Source organism: Dermacentor albipictus, chromosome 9 (assembly GCF_038994185.2).
Source record: "Dermacentor albipictus isolate Rhodes 1998 colony chromosome 9, USDA_Dalb.pri_finalv2, whole genome shotgun sequence".
NCBI lineage: Eukaryota > Metazoa > Arthropoda > Arachnida > Ixodida > Ixodidae > Dermacentor > Dermacentor albipictus.
In genome coordinates this window covers 47,497,336-47,519,126 of record NC_091829.1, presented here as the reverse complement: position 1 = coordinate 47,519,126, position 21,791 = coordinate 47,497,336, and the positions used below count along the sequence as shown (strand labels likewise).

Genomic DNA, 21,791 nt, shown 5'->3' with positions numbered 1-21,791 from the left:
TCAGCCAAACAGGAAATCAGTGTATGGCACAGCGTCAAGTTGCCTGCTATATACCTTGACTTAAAGGAGCGGTACTAAACTCCATTGAACAAAAATTTCAGTCCTTAATTGCATAAATGAAATGTGTAAGTTGCACCACGTATTTTTTTGCAAGCAGATTTTTTTTAAACATCGACAATGGTAGAGAGTGCTGGTATGCTTTTTCAGGTGCACTTCTAAAAGAAGCTGAAATTATCTGCATAATAAACTGCAATGTCCAAATGTCTAATTAGATTCACTAAATAACTTTCTTATTATTCACTTTAGGGCACATGTTGCTCTTACGGGCTGAGCACTCTCTTTGAACTGTTGCAATTATGAAACTGCGGCCAAGCTGTAGTGAAGTCATAAAAGCAGTTTCTTCAGTGCATGTTGTACTCTCTAATGGCTGACATAATAAAGTTGCTAGGTCCTCGGGAAGAAAAAGTCAAGCTATTCCTTTTTCATTGAAAATTGGTTAAAGTCCCTACTTTTCAAGACATGCGCTCATCATGCGTAACAGTGTTAGCAATTGAAACTCCACTTTCGTCACTGTGACCCATGCTGCACTTTCCATCACTGTACATGTTGCAGGAATGGGGCGTTGAAGGATACCAGCTATGGATGGTGGCTTCCCCAAGTGACCACCCCGAGCAGCGCAGCGTCATGCTAATGAACTTTGTCAAGAGTGCCTCCACTGTCAACCCTGGAACTGTGAGTAAAAGTGCAGAGCCCATTGTCACGATTTTGGCTCGCCCCGTTTGTCAAGTTATGCCTGCCTCTGCATTTATTTCTGCTGCTTTTCGGCACGCAAATGACTGACCTTTTCACATTTTGCCGTGCTTTTTAAATCGGCAACCTATACTTTGCCACCACGGATGCAGTGTGGTGGTGCTCGGCAAGTTCTACTGCAAGGCTCCGATCGAGTGTTGGTCAGTTCGGAATCCGACTTGGCCGATCGTGACACACCATGGCCTCAGGATGGGTGCCGAGGAAACAAACACTGGACAGTGGAGCTGGTGAGGCACTAAAATTGAGAATAACTATATACAGCTTTTTCTTCACGATCCTTGAACAGTTTACTGAATGAACATTTGTCTCAGGTATACCCATTAGCTAATTATTTAGCTTAAAAGCTTGTAAGTTACTGTATGTACTCATGTAAGGCTTGCCCTTGTGTAAGGACTGCACCCCCACTTTGGAGCGCTAAAATTTTGAAAAAAAGTTATGCTAACCGTCTCGCATATTCCTGCATACATGGCCTCTGAGATTGCACTGGCACCACCGCTGTCTCAGAGGCCATGCCTGTATGTTTGTTAATTCCCGCAAGCTGCCACTAGATAGCACTAGTTATTGTCGTGCTGACAATGGCATCGTTGACGTCGCTGTATGACCATATTCCGCCATATCACACATGTGAGTGGCATAGACTGGCATAGATCCAGCATGTGTCACCAGTATCGGGAGCATCAAGATGTATTGTTTATTATATCTAGCTGCATTGTGCTTTTGAGTGAATTAAGGCATTGCTGCAAGAAGAGTATAGAGCGGCTAAATGGCCTGTGTCGGAAATGTCTAGACAGCGATTAGGACCAGCACATTAGGCCAGGCCATTACAAACACCAGGTCCCTGGACAGGAGGCAGATCACCTTGTGCTGCTGCATTCAATTGTAGATGAGGCCTCGTGAACTAAATGTCCAATGCTTTCTGGTTCTGAGCTTTTCTCAAACACTCCTTCAAGAACCATACAACACTTGCTTTTGTGTACTTTCATGTTTCATGTTAATGAGCACCCCACTTTCTACTTTCTGCATCACATGTGCTGATTTCCTTATGTGTCACAACAGATTTACATTAGAAAGGCACAAGACAATCTGACGCTTTAACACCTGTGCTGTTGCATATCCATAAATGATGTTTCATGCATTGCTATTCAGAGTACAAATGAAAGGCTCAGTCACAAGGGCAGTTAATTAATTAATCTTTTTTCTTTTGGTCTGCAGGTTCCACACACGTACCTGGCAGCCAACTGGCCGATCCGGGTGAGTTGGTACCTGCAGCTGTGGCGGAACAGAAATAATGCTCTCACCTGAGTTTTAGCTACCATGCTTTTCTTTTGTGGCATTAAATCCTCGCACCATTTCTTTTCCCCTGTTATGTGATGTGACGCAACGTCCTACCTTGACTTTTTGACCTTTGACCTAGAGGGACGCTCAAGTGAAATTTTTAGATGGATTGGTGGTTAGACTTACGGAACACTAGAAACATCAGCCTTACTGTCAATGGAATTCTGATAAGCCTGAAAAGCCGCAAGACAAAATACTGATTGAAGTTGCTGTGCTAGCTTTTCATGACATTAGAATTTGACACTGTCTACTTTGGACTAGCTAAGAGTTCAATACTAAACAGGGATTATATGTGGCACCTTAGGAAACCAGAGACTCATTGTAGTGAGTTTTGATAACTTTTTCTTGGTGACATGCTCCAAGTCTAGCTAAGAGTTCAATACTAAACAGGGATTATATGTGGCACCTTAGGAAACCAGAGACTCATTGTAGTGAGTTTTGATAACTTTTTCTTGGTGACATGCTCCAAGTCTTTGCTTGACCCAATGTCGTACCATCCACCTTCACTGGCCAACTGCATTAACAACATGAATGTGAGGATGATTATGACATGGCATCCAATGGCTTCTAGATAGCCACGGTGGTGTTGGTCGTGCAGTCCTAATGAGATTAGATTTCCATTCATGATTGCAGAGTCATTTGTTATGGGAGGGTGGCTATTATATGCGCATTCGCAGTTGATACATGATTAATATTCCAGCAAAGGAAAAGAACTGTTATTAGTGTTTTGATATTGCATCATTTTTTAAATTCTCCTGTAAGGCTGACCACAAGGAGGTGCATAAAGAGCTATGAGTTTAGAATTTCTCTGGTAGGATGCTCAGGAATTTCCTGAGCATACTTAATTGTGGCACGAAATACATTTCATGAAATGGGACAGAAAAAAGAAAAGAGTGATGCGCCAAACTTTCTGTCCCTTTTCACAAGATGTATTTCATGCCACAATCAACTATATTTAGGAAATCTAAGTACCAACATGCCCGAGAAGTCCTTTTGGATACCCAGGAAACTTACCTTCTTCTTCTTCTTCTTGTTCTTCTTCTTTTTTTTTTCCTGCGTACCTCACAGTATTCTGCAATAGATGCTGGCTGCCACCACGTCGCAGTCGCTGGCCGAGGAGGTTTTGCCCATTGCTCACTAGCACACAACAAATGGAAGTTCTTCGGCAATGAAACCCAGGTAAGCATTCCTGCCAATACCGAGATATGTGTGCTGGGTGTTCTTTCTTATGTGGAACACTTGCAAAAAAAACCTGTTATATGTATCTCGGTTCCGGCTACTTTCACAGTTAGACTATGTGGCTAGGCAGACATTAGCAGCACGAAAGTTTTCAGTGATAATTTGGCTAAAATGAGCCAATTAACTTTTTAATTATTCTCTTTACAATACATGTTGAAATCGCAAAACTGAAAACTAAGCCAACACTGTGTTAAAGTCATGTTGGCTTAAAGGGGTTCTGAACCACCGCTCAAGCTTGGTTCAAAAACACAGTCCACAGATAGCATACACTACTGTGTATTACTTTTGAGATATCTGCCCCCAAAATAGTCTTTAGAAATGCACTGTTGTAGCAGGTTAACTGGATTTGAGGACGAGCATATAAAGATGGTGCTCGTCTTAGGATTTCTACTGTGTAGACGTGACTTCACTACTGCTCGGCTTCGATTTAGCAGTTGCAACATGTGTCCTAAAGTGAATAAAAGAAAGTTGGTAATTACTAAACTTTGATACTTGTCGTACAAGTAACATTCACCTCTTCAGGTAATCCTGAACAGGCCAAATTGTGCTTATGCTCTATGCAACTTTTTGGGGAAAAAGAACTGTTGAACTAAAAAAAAAGAAACTGTGTAGTACCCTGTCTTACAGTAATGTGGCAGCAGGATGGAATCTATAGCTGGTGTCAGCCAAGCAGCAGTGCAGTTATACAAATGCATCTGTCCTTGTGCAGTATGTTATTCCACATTAAAGCATGATCTCTTTAAAAAAAAGTTTAGTTGGAGGTACTACCATGAAAGGTACAAGCATGTCATGATCACCAGGCTCTGTTTAGGTAGTGGTAACCATAGTTTGTAGTTAACCAAATCCCATTGATATGTATAAGGGAGATCACAAGCGAAGCTCAATCAAGCGTCTAAAACTTTCTGGCAGGTCTTTTACTTATTTTTTGCTTCGATTGGTATATGTATAAGCAGATTGCAGGGACATGGCCACAATTAGCACATGACCGGGGTAGTTGGAGAAGTATGTGAGAGGCCTTTGCCCTGCAATGGGCATAGCCAGGCTGCTGCTGCTGATGATGATGATTACGATAAGCAGACTACTTTTGAAACTGACTCAATGCCTCCATTAGTACCGTGAATGTTTGCATGCAACCTTATAAATATGCTAGAGCAGCTCTGAAAACAGCATTTTGTACTGTACAGTGCGATTCTATTCAACAGGCCTAGTTCTCCCAGCACGCACCATGGTTTTAAAGCGTTACTTTTTAAGGCTGCTTTTTGCATACTCCGTGGAGTTGAAGCAAAAGCAATTGGAAATAGCTTGTTCCTTTTCTTATTTGTGGGCTATTAAAATTGAAGGGACATGCTTTGATAGCAATTTTCTCCGCAACTAACTCCTCTCTTAGAGGAGAACAGGCACCAAGTGACTTTTCATGAGTGCAATTTCTATCTACACTCAATCGCTGCCTTTGGTGTCCGTCTAACATGTGGTGTCATTTTTGACGTCTCATTTAGGAGCAAGACTTTGTGGTGACTGGTGGCATTCTCTGGTGGGAGTCGCTCGTCGTGCTTGGCTGCATCAACCTCCGCAACGGCTCTGATGAGGTGCGTTTCATCCTCGTGGCATCCTGTGCCATTACTCATTTAACACTGCTGGTGGATGTACCTTCAGCATTATTGAACATAAACTAGATTACACTCGAAACCCACAACAACAATATTCTTGCAACAACAAAATATTTTCGTATTCCTGGTAAACGTGCATAGGGTTCAATGCATTTCTACCTCTTGTCAAAGAAATGCCATTGAACCTAAATCCCACATCAACAAAATTGGCTGCAACATTGCCCCGCATATTACCTACTTATAGACTCCAAAAAGTGTTCAAACACTTTTGCTTTGCAATTAAATTGTGTAAAATACTATCACATTACGCTTGCATGGGTGTTGCCATTCTTGACTACAAAAAAAACCACGCTCCACACGTAATTGTGTGTGCCAAAACATATCATGGCCGCCGTCTTGGTTGGTGATTGCCCATTTCAAATGGCATGGCTGCATGACTCTACTGACGTGTGACGACGGCTCTTGTGTACCTAGCACAGTGCATAATCTGCAGCCCAGAGAGGAAAGTGCAGCTCAAACAAAGAAATCCGCATCCCACCGACGTGGACTTATTTATGGCGCTTGAGGTGGCAGCCGTAGCATGGGCTTCCAAGCATCCAGCCATGATTGAGTGATCATGTAAGAATAAGTGCCTCTTGCTTCAAGAATGCTGATTGCGGTACTACTGCAACAGGCATCATGTACAGATTTGGTGTTAGTGAACGTAGATTTACCTGAAGCAGCCGTATTCTCGGTCGATCACTTTTGGGGATATGAGTTATGACCACGTTCGCATGCGGGACCAGACGCATTGGTTTCTATGGGCAACAGCATGCACTGGAGGAACGTTGCTGAATGCGTAGAATACTGTTGTTTCACGTCCAGTGACGAGTTACACGAAATCTTGCGAAAGTAATTGTATCTCTGAAAGCGATCGACTGAGTATACCACTCCGTGGCAGTGCCACCATTGCTGACCGACACATGGAGCACACTTTGTCCTGTCGGCATTGTGGTTCTATAGCCTTGAGCAAGGCTTAAGTAGGCTAATGGAATTTTTACATTAAAGTTTCGTTCTGCGATGCATTCCTTGTTGATGCTGTCTCATTTCTTAACAAAATTTCTGTGAAAGCGAATTTTTTTGCTTTCCCCATTGATTTCATTATTGTGAGGTTCAACTGTAGTTGGGTCACACTTGTATTTATGTTTTCAATGTAAAATTTATTACAGCATGCGCCCTTTCAACAGTTAGAACATGTAAGGTGTTAAGCAGAAATTGACATTATTGCTGTCGTAGCTTTTTTGACTTACGGCTGGTACATTTGTGTACCGTAAGATCACAAGACTTAGCCCACTTAAAATTGAGAGAAAACCGAGTGAAAATATGAGGTGAGCTAACTTTCAGGGTACCTACAGGAACTAGCACATGTTATTTTATAAAGCTAGTAAATGTAGCGAAAAACAAGGGTGCGTTATCTTTCGGGGGTTTGGCATCTCTCAGGATTTTACTGTATGTAGTAAAGGTCAATGTATATGGTGCTTCAACTATCACACGCTTTTTTGTCGTAGGTCTTTCATCACAGGTGACAGCCATTTGAAGAGTTAGGTTTCTTACTTGCGCCCTCTCAGCAGCTCTCACTTGTTAAAGCACGAGCCTCATCTTCCTGTTCCCTTGCCCACATTCCCAAGGTCTACAGCCATCATTTAAAGGGGTCCTGATGTAGCCCTCAGGCTTGATGAAAAAACAAAGTCTGCAGATAGCATACACCTTATGCGAACATCCCTGCCAAATTCTGCAGACAGATGCAACACGTAGAGTTCACAAACGTGCCATGAAAATACTTTTTTCTCAAACACCCTCTTTTCAAACAGGGGCCTTCTCCTCGCCTGCTTTGAAGCCATATTTCATCATTTAGCAGATTCCCACAGATGGCTGCTATTGGCTGATAGTGGGCATCAATTAGGAAGGGTGCTTGGATCAGTGTGATTTTTTCTGCTGTTACTATGTGTATTGATTGACACAGTTGACTAAACAGGCAAAAGTAAGCAAAAATCTGCATTTCAGATTATTACGTACTTCCGGAAGAAGCTGATTATTATCTGCTCATGCTTGGCCGCATCTGCCCACGTTGGAATGAAAACTTTAGTCACACTGCTTATCAGGGTTGTACCCATGGAGTCTTGCTAATTTCGCACAACTAGCACAACTAGCATTGTGCACAACTAGCATTGCAGCATCACCGTGTTCAAAAGATAAGGAGGATGAGGTACTGGGTGTCGCCTTCGCATCCTTGTGTTCACGATCTGTTTTGTACAGAATCGGATATGGCGCACTGTCTCCAACAACCTTTCCATCGGGATGTTTTGGTTTAGACACATCATTGTAAAAAAACAAACGTAAATCAAGCGTAAATGAGACGAACCAAGCCAACCAAATCAATGCTGGTCAGACGCGCCGCCACCGTGTGATTTGGCGCACCGCTGAGAGCATTGTCAGAACGCATAATGTTCGAATGAATCGTTGCAAATGCTTACGCGTTCAAGTTACCGAGTGTTTTCGCCCATTGGAATACACATAACTTTGACGAGACCACAGTACCGGTTTGAATAGACCGGAAGTTCGAATTAAGCATGTTCAAATCAGCGAGATTTGACTGTATATCCCTGCAGGAAAAAGGCATTCAGTGCCATGTAGCATGGTCAACAAGTGGGAGCACACGAGTGCAAGCACGCACTCCAGCCTTGTTGCACACATAGCAAACATTGCGCAGTGCAGTTGTGCGTAGCTGCGCCTGCTGCATAGCATAGACACCGCTGCATGCTACGACGAGCCCTCTTGCCATCAAGACATAAACCACACGCTCTGATTGGTCTCTGGGGGTGGTGATGTGGCATGACAATGTGAGCCAGCCCAAGCACCCACATCTGACGGGAACAGGTTGTTTGCTTCCCGAGTTGAACACTTTCGAGGTGCATTACCATCATGGTCGAAGCTCTTTATGTTAGGAATTCCTTTTAGGCAGCGGTGCAGCATCCATCACCCAGCTGATGTGTGTGCTGCCAACATACTCGCATGAGCGAACCTAAAGACAGCGTTAAATTTGAGCCTCTGAAGTGTGACTTCCATAGAGATAAGTCATGTGACTTCATAGAGATAAGCCATAGGCTACTCATGCTACTTGGTATGAGAAAAAGCAGCTGCACTGTAATATTCTGAAGCACAGCAAAGGGATGAGACCAATGTTACTACACTAACAGCAACTAGAAGTAAGTGTTGCCAACAGCGCCCATCAATTTCCACTGATTTAGAAGAAACACATAATTGAAGCCAAGTAACGTAACAGCGTAGGTAATGCACCAGCATCGCTCCACTCCTTCATAACGGAGAATGTTGGGGGCGAATGGGAAAGGTAAATACTGTGCTCCTAGTACCAGGTCTATCTGAAGAATCATTTCGGTGAAATATTCTTGGGAGACAACGTACTTGTTCCTAGGTGTCTTTGAGGCTTCAAAGAAAGGTGGTTCAGAGTCCCTTATTCTCTTGCTTATTCTCTTGCTCTCTGTTTCTTTCCTGGGGTTGGCTAGGAAATGCCACTATTCTTTGATGTCTCTCCATTGATTCTGTCTATGTGGATATTGAGAGGCACAGATTTATGTAATGTTTACGGTCTACATTTCTACATTGGCTACAATTTGCCCAGGATCTATTGCTCTTTTTTCACTTCCTATTCGGTTTAACAATGAAGTGTAGTTACCATCGGACTTAACCAAACCGTGCTGACATGGCTGGGGCGTCCAGGCCTGTCAACACTAGGTGGAATAGCCCCTTTCATTGGTTGTGACATAACAGCTAGGGCAATCATATCTGCTGTTGGTGGGCAGGGAATGTGATTCACGAGTGGGCAGCGAGCGTGAATGGGCAGTGCCACAGGTAAGTGAAAACCACATTGCTCTCTGAGACCTGGTGGCCAATGTTTGTTTTACCATGCTGGTGCCCTGCACAAGTCATGTGCATGTGGGTTAATTTGGTTAGCAGTATTACTCTGTCGCCACCTTTGTGAACAGCATTATCAGTGTCTACCCTTTGGTGCACGCAGGTGCGCCTGTACCCGCGATCCTCGAAACTGGACGACACCTTTGTGCGAGTTCTACGGGTAGACGCTCAGGTGCTGCAGCTTGCACTCTCCGAAGACCGTCTGCTCGTGTTTGCCTCCAACAGCCGCCTCGCACTCCATCGCATCAGCCACAGTGGTGAGCAAACTGAACAAACCTGTTTGCTTATGTATTGAATGACGTAAAACAGCACCGGAAAAAGACTCGATGAGACAGAACTTCTAGCACAGAGCTGTTGTAGCAGCAGGGTCTCATTGGTCACAACCCTTACTTTATTTAGGTTGTGCCATGCTGAAGGGTATTGATGAAAGATCTAAGCCCAGGTTTACAAGGAATGTTTTATTGAAAGTGCAGGTGCACATCTTTAGTTGCTTTACATGAAAGCAGGTTGCACTTTCGTTGCTGTAATGTGCTTGTTTTTATTTTTGAGGCCTCAAATGAGCCTCAAATAAAATGATGGTTGCATCATGTGTGCGTAAATGTTGCAGCCATACCAATTAGCCTAATAAGAGAGTTCCTTGCCAATTAAGCCATCTGGTTCGTACAATGGCATCCGCCACTGCTTTGTTATCTTGGCATACCCCTTTATTGCCTCCTCCTTCTTGTCTATGCACATGGTGCAGGCCTGGAGCGCTTGCAAGAGCTTGACCTGTCTGCCCTGGTGCCACACCCACTGTGTGTGGTGTCTGCCACCCTAGTGCAGCTGGGTGGGGCGCATGGAGGCCCCTCATCCAAGCTAGCCGTGCTGCTCAATGTGGCTGGGCGGCTGGTGCTGCTGCAGCAGGACCCTGCCTCGGCCCCGCCCCCACTAGCTCCACCCCGAGGGGCAGCACCACAACTACTGCGCCAGTGGAGCGCCCCCACGGTGCTTGCCTTTTGCGTCGAGAGGGTGAGGTGTAGGCATTCATGATGTAAATTTGGTGTAAATTTGGTGCTGCTCTAGGGAGACCAGACATGTAGTTGTGACACGGAAAATCTGATATCTCTTTAGTTTCCAATTGCTGCACCTGTTACACCTTTTTGTCAACACAGGAGGGTGCACTACAATACATGCATGCATGAATGAATGAATATTTGCCAAGTTCAGTACTTAGAAACACATTTAAAATCAGCTGTGGCTTAACTGACCAGCACTGTGCGAAACTGGAGCATGCGACCTTTGTGAATCTTGCCCGATATGAGTGGACTTCTTTACCTGACAGCTAGGTGGCTGTCTTGATGGAGCACAGAAGGTTACATGCAGAGGTTGCGAGTTGCCAATATTTGTATTGTCTTCACTTTTTATCTTATACATCTCTCCACAGAGAAGAAGGCCTCAAATTCTTCTGTGCTTCTATTAGCTCTCGCAACTTTTGCTTTTGTTGACCATTTTCTTTTAATGAGTCTTTTCACTCTTTATGATTCTGTTCATGGTACAAAAAATTTGATCAGGCTAGGCTTATGTTTTCAACACTGGGCTTTTCCAGGTCTGGGTGGCTGAGAGCTGCCCTGAATCTCGAATGCCACACCTGACTCAAGCACTGTGGATTGCGTGTGGCGTCCATGGCATGCAGGTATGACCAGTGCCATGCTTTAGGCAAGTGTATTCTCTGCTCTTGATAGAACTTCTTCCAAGATAAGAAGCTTAAGAGAACCATTTAAGCTACAAGGAAACCTTGCTGTACTCTCACTTTCTTCAAATAGGGGCAAACAGTGTAATTATAAAACAACTTTTCTGCTATGTTGTGCTGTTTATGTGCATTAAGAGGCCATGGGATGCACTATGAACAGACTGAATCCTCAGCTCGCCAGCACCTGTACAAGCACTTGTGCCTTTTGTTTCTGTGTAAAGCTGATCGTGATCACATTACAAGACTTTATAATATAAAATAGGACACCCAACTGGTATTTAAGAATTTATTACATGAGATCTGTTTAGTTTCTCATACTCATTGAGTATCTCTCATGTTGCATATTTTCTTCAGTTCCTGTTTCGAATTCAGAGAGAAATAGTGGCTGTACAGTCTTAAACAGTTCAGTTTATGTGAGTTCACTGCATACATGGTGTAATGTTGCACTGTGTTTGTAGTTCGTTTTTCTTTCAGACCCATGAAAAGTAGAACCCTGCACAATGTTTGGGATTTAATTACAGTAGAACTCCTCTAATACTTTTTCCATGGGACCGCAAGAGAGAAATTTAATGCCCGGGAAACATATTACGCAAACATGCTCTCAAATTAGCGTGATTGTGCAGTTGAACATTAAAACGAAAAGTGATGGCAGTCATGGCACAGTGTCATGCACACTTATCTTATCACAGTGCCAGGATAGCTTTTGGACATTGATGACCATTATTGTGCTGTCGCTACAAACAGATGAAAGTACAGTCAATGCATGCACTGAATTTGCATCCCTTGGCAACATAACAGAAGTCGACTGAGCTGTGATATCCTAACGATCACTGGTTTCTTCTCAACTGTCGTTGTCCCGTGCTTCCCTCACTTAATCGTCACACTCGTTGGTGCACATATTGTGGTTGTAGTTGGTGTCACTTGAAACTTCTTGAAGAAGTTGCCAGGACCGTGTTGCTATTTAACAGGCAAATGAGCAAATGCTGCGCACGCGGAACTCTCACGAGAAACAGCAAATGCAGCCAATGCAGCCTTTTAACACAAAGCAGCTTGGCATGGCTTGCCCTGCAGTTTTTGCATGTTCGGTGTTTACTAGACCAGGGAGGCTTCGGTAGTTTTGGTTTCAAGGAGGCGCCGGCTATATGACTGATGACCATGCCAGCAACATATCAAAACCAACACATCGCTATTTTTGCTCGATTCTGTGGCCAAATTGGCACGCAGTCATGCAGGCTGAATCCGAATGTCGAACAGCACGGTGTAAGGTGTTCAAAATTTATGTCTAGACCTCACTGCCAAAGCTGTGATGCGTCAAAAGCACACGTTGGTCGTAGTCGGAAGTGCGCAGCCAGGGTGTCTAGTGCGGTTGACGTTTTTCTTTTAGATTTTTTCAGTTGTAGACGGTACAATTGATATTTTCTTGTAGTTATACACCAATGTTGCAATGTATAACGCTGGAATGTTGCGGAAATCACAACCTATCAAAGGGGATTCTAATACATAGGTGTCTATGAGAGTATTGCTGGGACCGGGGTTTAGCGACATTATACATGTGAAAACGTATGAACTAGGAACATATCAGCGGGTTCTACTATGTATTGTTGATGTTGGTACAATGCTGTGCAACATTGTACAACTCTAATTTTTCAGGTCGTCGAACCAAGCTGACTTCCTTTCCCATCTTCCTAAACAGGTATGGCTGCCACTGTTCCTGCCAGGTGACACCGCTGGCGCTAAGCATGCCTTCATGGCCAAGCGTATCATGTTGCCTATCGCCGTCCATATCTATCCCCTCGGTAAGCAGGAGAATGCAGATAGTGCCTTTGATGTAGGTTTGACAGCAAAGGACTTCACTGTAAGACCAAATTAAACAAGGAAACAAAACAATGGGGACAATTTGAAATTCCCTAGCAAGGTGCCGCCACAGCACCTTGCATTTTATCAAGCTCTGTTTCCTTTCAGTCTTTTGATTTTGTTTATATCTTACTACAGAAGGGCGTTTTATTTAGGGGCTGTCTATGTACAGAATGGTCCACTCTTAAAGGGAATGCCTAACTAGTAATTAAGGCCGTGTGACTGCGGCATCTCTTCAATATTACATGAAAAAAGTGGTCGATGTGATACATTATGTGGGCTTCTTCACACATACACAAAAAGATCTACAGGCTATAGCTTGATGCCATGTCTTTGCTGTAATCAATGTCCCTATACTACAGTTAAACTTTGACATAACGAACACGGGTACAATGAAAATGAATCCAGTATTTTTAACATCAGTATTAGCAAGTAATGAATATATGCTTATAACAATTACCAGATACAGTTAAATGTTGATATCATGAACTTCAATATAACGAAGTTCTCGCTATAATGAAGTGTGTTTGTATGCAGTTTCAGTATAACACAATTTCACTGCTGCCGCAAGGGAATGCCGAGACAATAGATGGACACAGATGGTCGAATGATTGAATTACAAGCAGCTACTTGCAAGTGCACCTCTCAAATCACGCGGCTGCTGAAATGGAGTTGCATCATGTTTCAGGGGTGATAAGACCCTATAGCGCCCTGTGCACTGTGTGCTTTAGGTACGAGTGAAAGTGTGCAAGGGCGAGACAAGAAAGATGGTGGCTTCACAAGTGCCACCTTCCTACGCGAGCAGAGGCAAAGAGGGGGAGGTGACCAAGCTCGCAGTAAAGTGATCAAGCGCGCGCGAGGGGGGCGGAGGGCTGAGGGTTAAAGGGTGTAAGTTGGCACGCGTCTTGATTTTTGCCACGCATCTCGGCTGTGGCTGCACATGGCTGTAACCGCGGCTAAGCGCATATGCAGCCGGGCAACCTGCTTTTTAGATAATCTGCCGCACGTGCGAAGAGTGGTTGTGCGGAAACGGCATGGCTCTATGTAAGCATACAGACTGGGAAACATAGCGCAAAAAATGACACAGGGACAAGCAGGAACACAGGACGAGCGCAGACAAGCAGTCTTCATCATTAGCCTGGTTATGCCCACTACAGGGCAAGGCCTCTCCCATACTTTTTCAAATAACCCGGTCATGTGCTAATTGTGGCCATGTTGTCCCTGCAAACTTCTTAATCTCATCTGCCCACCTAACTTTCTGCTGCCCCCTGCTACGCTTCCCTTCCATTGGAATAGAGTCCATAAGCAGTCCGTAAGCAGTCTTACCGTGCATTTAGTATTGGAGGTTGCGTAATCTCGAGTTCTGGTGACCTGTTGGAGCGAGAGGCAGCCGAAGCATTCACTCGCCGCTGCCGGCATTTTTCCTGCCTGATAACGACATCCCAGTGCAAGCAATGCTATCAGCCGCGGGGGCGGAGTGCATGCGAAAGGGTGGCTGGCTTCACTTAATTAGTACCGCCGAGAAGATATCATCGATGTACGTGGCATGAAACAGCATCATTCGTCGCCGACTCCCAAATTTATCAGAATGAATTGTTTTCTGATTCGAATTTGCTTTATTCAATTGCCGGATAATTCAGAAAATTCTGCAGCCCTTTTCCGTATAAGAAAAATCGATTGGCGACTGTATTTATTTGTGTAATATGTCGAATTCCACTAGAATGAAATTTTGATATAACGAAGCAAATTGTCAATTTTACCGACTTCGTTATATCAAGGTTTAACTGTACAGTGAGAATGTTTTTGTGTCAGATGCAACTTTATTATATCAAAGCTTGGCTGTATTATACAGGCTATGTCTTAACCTGTTGAACCGACTCCTTAAATTTTCCTACATGATTAGCTCATCAGAAGGCTTAACTTTATCTGCTGAATCATGAAAACATATTTGCTTCATTGGCTTTGTTGTGTGCTACTGTGTCTTCTCTCTTTCAGCCGTGCTCTTTGAGGAGGCTGTGGTTCTGGGTGCAGAAAGTGACACATCACTCTGCGGCACTGATCCATTCCCCCTTTGCGTTGTCTCCAAGTCAGTAAGTTCGCCATTTAACAGTGTCATTGTTTTCAAAGCTTTAATTGATGTAAGTCAAGTTGTTTGCTGAGTGACTTGAATAAAAATCAGCGATCGTAACACTTTTTCTTTCGGAGTCGAAATTGTACAATTTTCTACAAGGCTATGTTGACATTGAAGTTGTGGTGGTCACAACTTGCTGTCATAAATCTTGCAGTCATAGCAATTGTTTGAGAAGCAGCGTTGATGTGTTGGCAAGTGGGGAATTGTAAATTTATCCTTGGTATGATGGTTGAGTGGTGTGTCTACTACAGCTGCATTTTGAACTTGACCAGATATACATTCAGCCAAAAACATAATGTAACCAGTTGCCTGTGGCCAGTCAGATTGTGCTATGTACAATGTTCAACAATTGAAATGCGATACTTGGACCGTTGCGCCACTGGTGGGCGCTGGGTGTTCGCTGGGGGAGGGGAGCAAAATGCAGTTTATGGTGCATCACAAAGGTTCTCGCTTTCATGTAATACAAGAATGCATCAACTCTTATTGTCCTTAGTGGCGACCGGTGGTGCAAAAAAGGGACGGCAGCCACACACTCCTAGTATCAGTTTTCAGTCGTTGAGCACTGTGAACTTTTTAGGTTGTCTATGGAGTGAATGGCACAGTACAGATTGTACAGCTGTGATCCCAGGAGTGACCAAACCATATACATTTGCTTTTAAATGCATAAGCATTTCTATGCTTACCCAACAAGAAAAATCGTCCATCTGTTCATCCATTCCATAAGATGATCGCTTTCAAAATAGCGCCTGCAGCAATGAATGAATTCATCTTCGGGCTGCCTCTCGCTTCAGCACAAACTACGTGGCGAGAGCACAGATCACACGAAGCTCTCAGCACTTACTGCTGTGAGTCCCCATAGCAGGTCGCTTTCAGGATTGGGGCCCGCGCGTCTCTCTTCACTGTGAACGCAGCGGCAAGAACACAGAGCACACGAGGCTGTTAGCAGTCAGTGCTCCCTGTTGCCATCACAGATTGCTTTGAAGGTACAGCCCTCATGGCCACGCAAGACGCAGCCGTTGCCAGAGTGTGGTTGATCACAGTTTATAATGGTTCGACGCAGATGGATACGGCACTAAAGAGCGATAACAGCTTATAATGATTGGAACGTCGTCAGCGCACCTGGCGCCACTACCTGCAGTAGTTTGCTTGCGTCATCAATTCACCTTGCGTTGCCTTCGGCAGCAGTTTGTGTTGCTGCAGTCGTTGTCGTTTGTACTGGTCGGATCAAGTTTCATAACATTGATAATGACACCATGCTGTGTAGATATGAGCAAGTAGCACAATGCTTACACAAACTTAGACGACTCCCAAAGGAGTTTCTGCGTAAATTTTTTTTCTCTTCGCAGTGTTCAGTCATTACTACTTTAATCATTGCTCCCTGTAGAAGCACGGTGTGGCTTCACAGCAATGCTAAGGGATGTGTTGCAAAGTGGCATTGTAGGGCAAAGTTTGCATGTAATATGCATCCTATTTTGTGTGTGAAACGAGTACAATATAAGCACACAGGTGGCTATTTCTTTGCAAAGGGATCTTAAACAATTCTATTCACACTGAGAGTTGTTACCTAGCACAGTGGCTGTCCTAGTAAAATATTGCTGTCATTGTCTTTCAGAGTCAAGTCTACTTGCACCTGATTCTGCGCCAGCTACTTTGCCGCAAGTGAGTGCATATGTGCTTCTCTATCTAGGTTTTCCTAGGTAGCATAATGCTTGGTAATTTATACATTGGGGAGCAAAAATTTATTTTAAACTTGCAGCAAAGGATAAATATTTGGGAATTACTAAATTTCCCAGGTTAACTTGAGTCAAATACACAATCCTTTGGTATAATGGCTTGGTAGTCTAATTGTTTGCTGTTGCCAATGTGATTTCGATGTTTTATCATGTTAAAATAACAAACATTTTTTTAATAAATGCATGTGCGTATGATTATTCAATACTATATTCAGTGGGTATTTAAAGCTGAATATTCGTATTCCATTCATGTTTGAAAATTTTGATATTTGCACACCCCTGAGGCTGCAGAGGTGCTACACAAAGCCATTGGTGTCTGTAAGGTGTTTACAGCTGCCAATTCAGTGAAAGACAAACTGGTATTTTATTCCTTTTTTTAGCAGTTGTACGTGAAATGGTCATCTGAAAAAGTAGAAATATACATCTTTTTGCTCGCTGCTGCATACAGTCGAACTTGGATATATCGAACTCGAAGGAGATTGTGAAACAGTTTGATATATCAATAATTTTATATATAAAATAAATATTTTGTACAAGCATTTTCAAGGGCATTTTACAGCTGTTTGTCACACAAATAATTCAATATATCCTGGTTTGACTGTTTATTTATTTATTTGCGTTTTAGCGCTGCAGTTGCTTTGGTTGTAAATACTTATGTCTTTATGTGCTTTGCATTCGCACTCTAGCAGCCATCGTTATCGTGGTGGCCTTATATATATGGCACACTCCAGCGTGTGTGTCTCGTGCTGTGAGCTGCGAGGTCAGAAGAAGAATAAAAAAAGTTCTTCGGCTCCTGCCGTCGGTCCGAACCGTTCTCAGGCCTCTTGTTCATTGTCTCACACATTGTTGTAATGGACCTAATCTCAGTCCCTATAGCACTGTTCTTAAACACAGCAGACCACGTAATGCATGGACCATTAGATAACTTGCATTTTATTTGGAGCATGTTTCCAAACACTACAAGGAGTGCTTTGTTAAGCTAGTATATAATTATATGAAAAGAAAGAGGGGAACAAAAAAATAAAAGTGCCGTGATGGTTGTGCAAGTATTGTAGTATTTGCTCTGGGTATGAAATGTTCAATCATTTATTTCATTCATGCTTTGCAGTGTTTTTTTTTTTTTAAGCTGGGTGGCCAGTTGTCACAATGGGGACAGTCTTGGGAAATCTTAGGATTTTAATGTTAATGGCAAAACAGCATAGCCAGTACAAAGCTTTCAAAGTTTTCTTTAAGAATATGGGCATTTTAAGAGGTGTGGTGTCAGTACGAGCCCTTCTGCCACCTTGCTACAGCCTGGGCTACCATGCATGGGAGATAGCACGCAGCTGTACCGAGCTCCCCTACTTCCACCACTCGCTGGAGTTGCTGCTGCATGAGGTGCTCGAAGAAGAGGCCATGTCGTCCGAGCCCATCCCAGGTAAGGGCACCATTGACTGAATAAAATTTAAGATTGGGCTGCAGTAGAATCTTAATTTGTGAATTTCATTGAACTCAAAAGAAGTTTGAACTAACTAAATTTCAAATTATTAAATGGCCCAAGAAAACAACAAATGAATGTTCACTTTGTTCACATTATTTTAGTTGCTAAGGAAATCAGTGCAGAAGCTTCAGTTCTTTGTTCACGTGTCTGGTATGCTCTCACAGTAGTTAGGGCCTTACAACTGTCTTTGCAGTCTGGTAGCAGCACAAGATGCATATTCATTAAAGCATACAGTCAATCTACCATTTTTTGAAGTCCCTAGGGACTGCGAGAACATCAGAAAAATCGGGCAGTTTGAAAAATTAATTGCGTGCCTATTACTGCCCCTGAGGGCTCAAATTGTCACAGGCACGTCTGAAGGCCTGCCAGTACACTTAGTAGGTCTATCGGTGCTTGTATTGTGACAAAGAACGACAAGTGCACGCATGTATGATAAATGCATACTGTGTACCGTGACAGTGGCCACCCTTCCCACCTTTTGGATGCTTTACCGCAATACATTGCGTCTGCTTGACCGCGTAACACATCTGTATTGCGGCGAAGCAAATATTTAGGATCCCACATAGTGCAGCGTTCCATCCTTGCCATACTTGCCTGCCAAGCTTCGAAGCCATCGGAGAGGATTACAAAAGCTGAATTGGCACCATTGTTGAAAGCAGCGAATCTTTTCAATTAAATACATGGCACTGAACAGCAGGAAGCTTGTTAGCAAACATCGAAGTTGCTAGGCTTAGCATTGCCGCTGTGGCCATGTCTGCCAGTGGACTACATGCAAGAGCACTGCTTGAAGGTTGTGAGATAATGGGAATGATGGTGGCAGTTCCTTTGGTTAACCCTTTCAGGGTCAATGATGTAAATATATGGCACCACAAACAAGTCCAAAATGGTTGATGCCGTATATTTACGGCGCCGTCCGTACGTTTAAAAAGCGCACCAATTTCCTAATTTTTTCTTTCCTGCCATGTGCTGCTACTATGCGGGAATACAGGAAATTTTTTTCTCGCACCTCCCTCTCTCAGTTTAGTTGCATGGTTTGTTTTAGAGCTAGTATGTTTGCTCCAGCGTGTCTATATGCTACCGCTCGCGCATTGGCGCATGCACAGGTGGGCGGCGGTTAGTTTGAGTTTTGTTCCGCTGGCGGTTTCGACTTCTTGCACTCGCAAAACTGATGGCTAATTCGTTACTAATTGCTCAAAGGGTGACCACCTGTTACGCACTCATTGCTCGCAGGGGTGCGCATATGAAGGATGCCGCCGTGCATGCATTTTCTTTCTTTTTTTTTGAGACTTGCGAAAACGAATCGCCTCTGGTTGGCGATAAAATGAAGATTAGCGGAGGTTTGTCACATGTTTTTCTTTTTTGACAGGCACACAACCACAGTTTCTTTTATTGCAATCACCTACGCAGTTCGATTACACTATGGACATAAATATTAGTGTAAGAGCAGGGACATTTGAGACTTACAAAATATTCTCGTGTGTGCATTTTCTAAACCTTGAACTATTTTTATAAGAATGCATCAGGTTTTTCATTCTTATAAGCTTATTTTCTTTTTTGTTGTTGTTACTCATTAATAAACAGTACTACATGTATACCAATGCAAAATATTTTTTTCGAGACAGGTTCCTCTGAAGAATTTAAATCTGCAATAAAAGAAATCGATCCTGGGCGGTCGCATACGATGAAAATAATTGACCCTGAATGCCGTTTCAGACCTGCAGTCATGGCAAAAAGTTCAGAAAATCGGACAGCGAAGGGTTTCAGTGTCCGAAATTTCAGATGTCCTCATACACTGGCTCTATGGGATATGTGGTGGCGCCGTGAAGGGTGTCCGAATTATCATGCATGTCTGAAAAATCGGCTGTCCGATAAATAGCTCATTGAATGTACGTGCTTTTCACAGCTGTGCATGCAGTCTGGATATTTTTTTGCCCGTGAGCTGGTTGGCAAGTTTCATGCCAGTGCATGAGCAGCGCCAGAATTGTCCTTTATCCCCGACGGCTTCTGCACTGATTGTGACACCGCACGATTTGCACTGAATCAAAAGGAAAGCAGTGCCCACCACAACCACTGAAGTTTAATCTGGTGTTTCTATCATCATGACCATGCAGTCCTAAAGGCATATGGCCAAGGTGGTGCCGTGAGCGGCCATAATTGAAATAAGAAAGCACAGATCACTTATTTCCTTCCTCTATGGTATCACACCTGTACTGTTCCCACTGATCCTTATGGCAATGGGAGCTTTTCCATTTCGTTTTGGTTGGATGCTAGCATCGCCCGCACCACTTTTGCTTTGTTGCGTTGAACTTTGGTGCCACTTTGAGCTCGGTTACTCTGGGGTTCATCTGAATGATCTCGTCTGCAGTCATATACATCCAAAGTGATGAGACCAGGAAATGAGTCTGAATTATTCAATCCTCTCTATTAACGAGATATTACTGCTGTTTGATCTGCTTGATAGAAAATGTAAGGGCATAGCTTTGGACTGCACTTGTTCTTGCTTTTTATTTTATTTATTTATTTATTTATATATTTTTTTGCTCTTCGGTTTTGTTCTTGCCTCAAGTTGCACTCGCACACTCTGGATCATGCTCTAATTGACTTGCCTCTGCAGGCCAATCTGATGGCGCCTGGGTTGTGTGCCCAGTCTCTACCAGTGGCTAGAGTCCTTTAATCATATCAGTTGCGAACCTGTTCACAATACCCATGTTTCAGAATCTGGCCACTCTGATATGTGGAAACTGTCGGCGTCTGCCAATTGTCATGTCACCAGCTGAAAAAAAGAAAATAATTGTAAAGTGCCACAGACAGGAGAGAAAAAGAATTCTGGAGGTATCACATTGAGCATACTCGAATAAATATTGTTTTTAACTGGTGCTTTTGTAAATCGACATTCTACTTTGCATGCTTTCTTAACTGACAACAAGCAACAACAAACCTAAGCAAGTTTTCATTTGTATTTCAATGGCAGATGGCATCAGTCATGTAGGTTGCTGCCTGGAGCTGTAAAGGGGAGTTTCTAGTAAGATAGCTCAACTCTGCCAGTGATGTGTCCTCTCTTCTGCTTTTTCTTTTTTTGCCCTATTTATAATCCTAAATATACTCACTGTGCTACCATCATTTGAAACACCTGAATACACCTATGTTTTCCTACATTCTAATGTACTCTGTGTACCAATATGAAAGGGGACATTATAATATACAGGATTTGTCTGAAAAGTAATGTCTGTGATTATATTGTGAAGCAACCATACGTTGCAGCGTGCTTAGGACCAGTTGGGATTGGTGGAGGGGGAAGTTAGCTTACCCAGGCGCGGTCGCTCAGCCATCCGCAACCTCCAGGAAAGTAAAAACAGGCTTTTCCATGAAACTCTTTTCATTTCCTATGCAAGCCGTAATGCAGCGCTCGTTGGAATAAAGGATTGCCATCAAGTATTGTGTGAAAACTCGGCAAGTCCACAGTGGAAACTTTTCCTATGATAAAGACGGCACTTGGTGATAATTTTTTGTCTGACTGTCAAGTCTACCAGTGCCACAAAGCCTTTTTAGAAAGTTGTGAAAAGGTCAGCAGTGAATCCCACACTAGTGGACCATCAGCGACCATCACCGACAAAAATGTGACGCGTATGAGAGATCTTTCGGACTCAGACCATCATTTGAGTGTCCTTTTAGTTGTGCAGACACTAAATATTCAAAAAGTACTGTTCACGCAATTCTGACAAATAATTTGCAGATGTAAAAAACTGTGCACGAAGATTGTTATGCCGTGCCGTGCTTCCTGGCCAATTCAAAGGTTCCATGGTTTCCCAGCTGCCCTACTATCCTGATGTGGCTCTCCCAGACTTATTTTTGTTCCTGCACTTGAAAATACCCTTGAGATGACATCATTTCGGGACATCAT

General features: G+C 43.3%; 1 protein-coding gene across 1 annotated transcript in view; it reads left to right on the top strand.

The window, feature by feature from the left end:
• Rich (Guanine nucleotide exchange factor subunit Rich) overlaps positions 1–21,791 on the top strand; it is a 64,493-nt gene that overhangs the window by 19,264 nt on the left and 23,438 nt on the right. The window contains exons 9-20 of the mRNA XM_065449445.2: positions 613–732; positions 903–1,037; positions 2,023–2,061; positions 3,214–3,324; positions 4,881–4,970; positions 9,067–9,220; positions 9,706–9,971; positions 10,549–10,635; positions 12,386–12,488; positions 14,542–14,636; positions 16,290–16,336; positions 17,703–17,827. Coding sequence (XP_065305517.2) covers positions 613–732; positions 903–1,037; positions 2,023–2,061; positions 3,214–3,324; positions 4,881–4,970; positions 9,067–9,220; positions 9,706–9,971; positions 10,549–10,635; positions 12,386–12,488; positions 14,542–14,636; positions 16,290–16,336; positions 17,703–17,827 — 1,372 coding nt within the window. The remainder of the gene's footprint in view (positions 1–612; positions 733–902; positions 1,038–2,022; positions 2,062–3,213; positions 3,325–4,880; positions 4,971–9,066; positions 9,221–9,705; positions 9,972–10,548; positions 10,636–12,385; positions 12,489–14,541; positions 14,637–16,289; positions 16,337–17,702; positions 17,828–21,791) is intronic.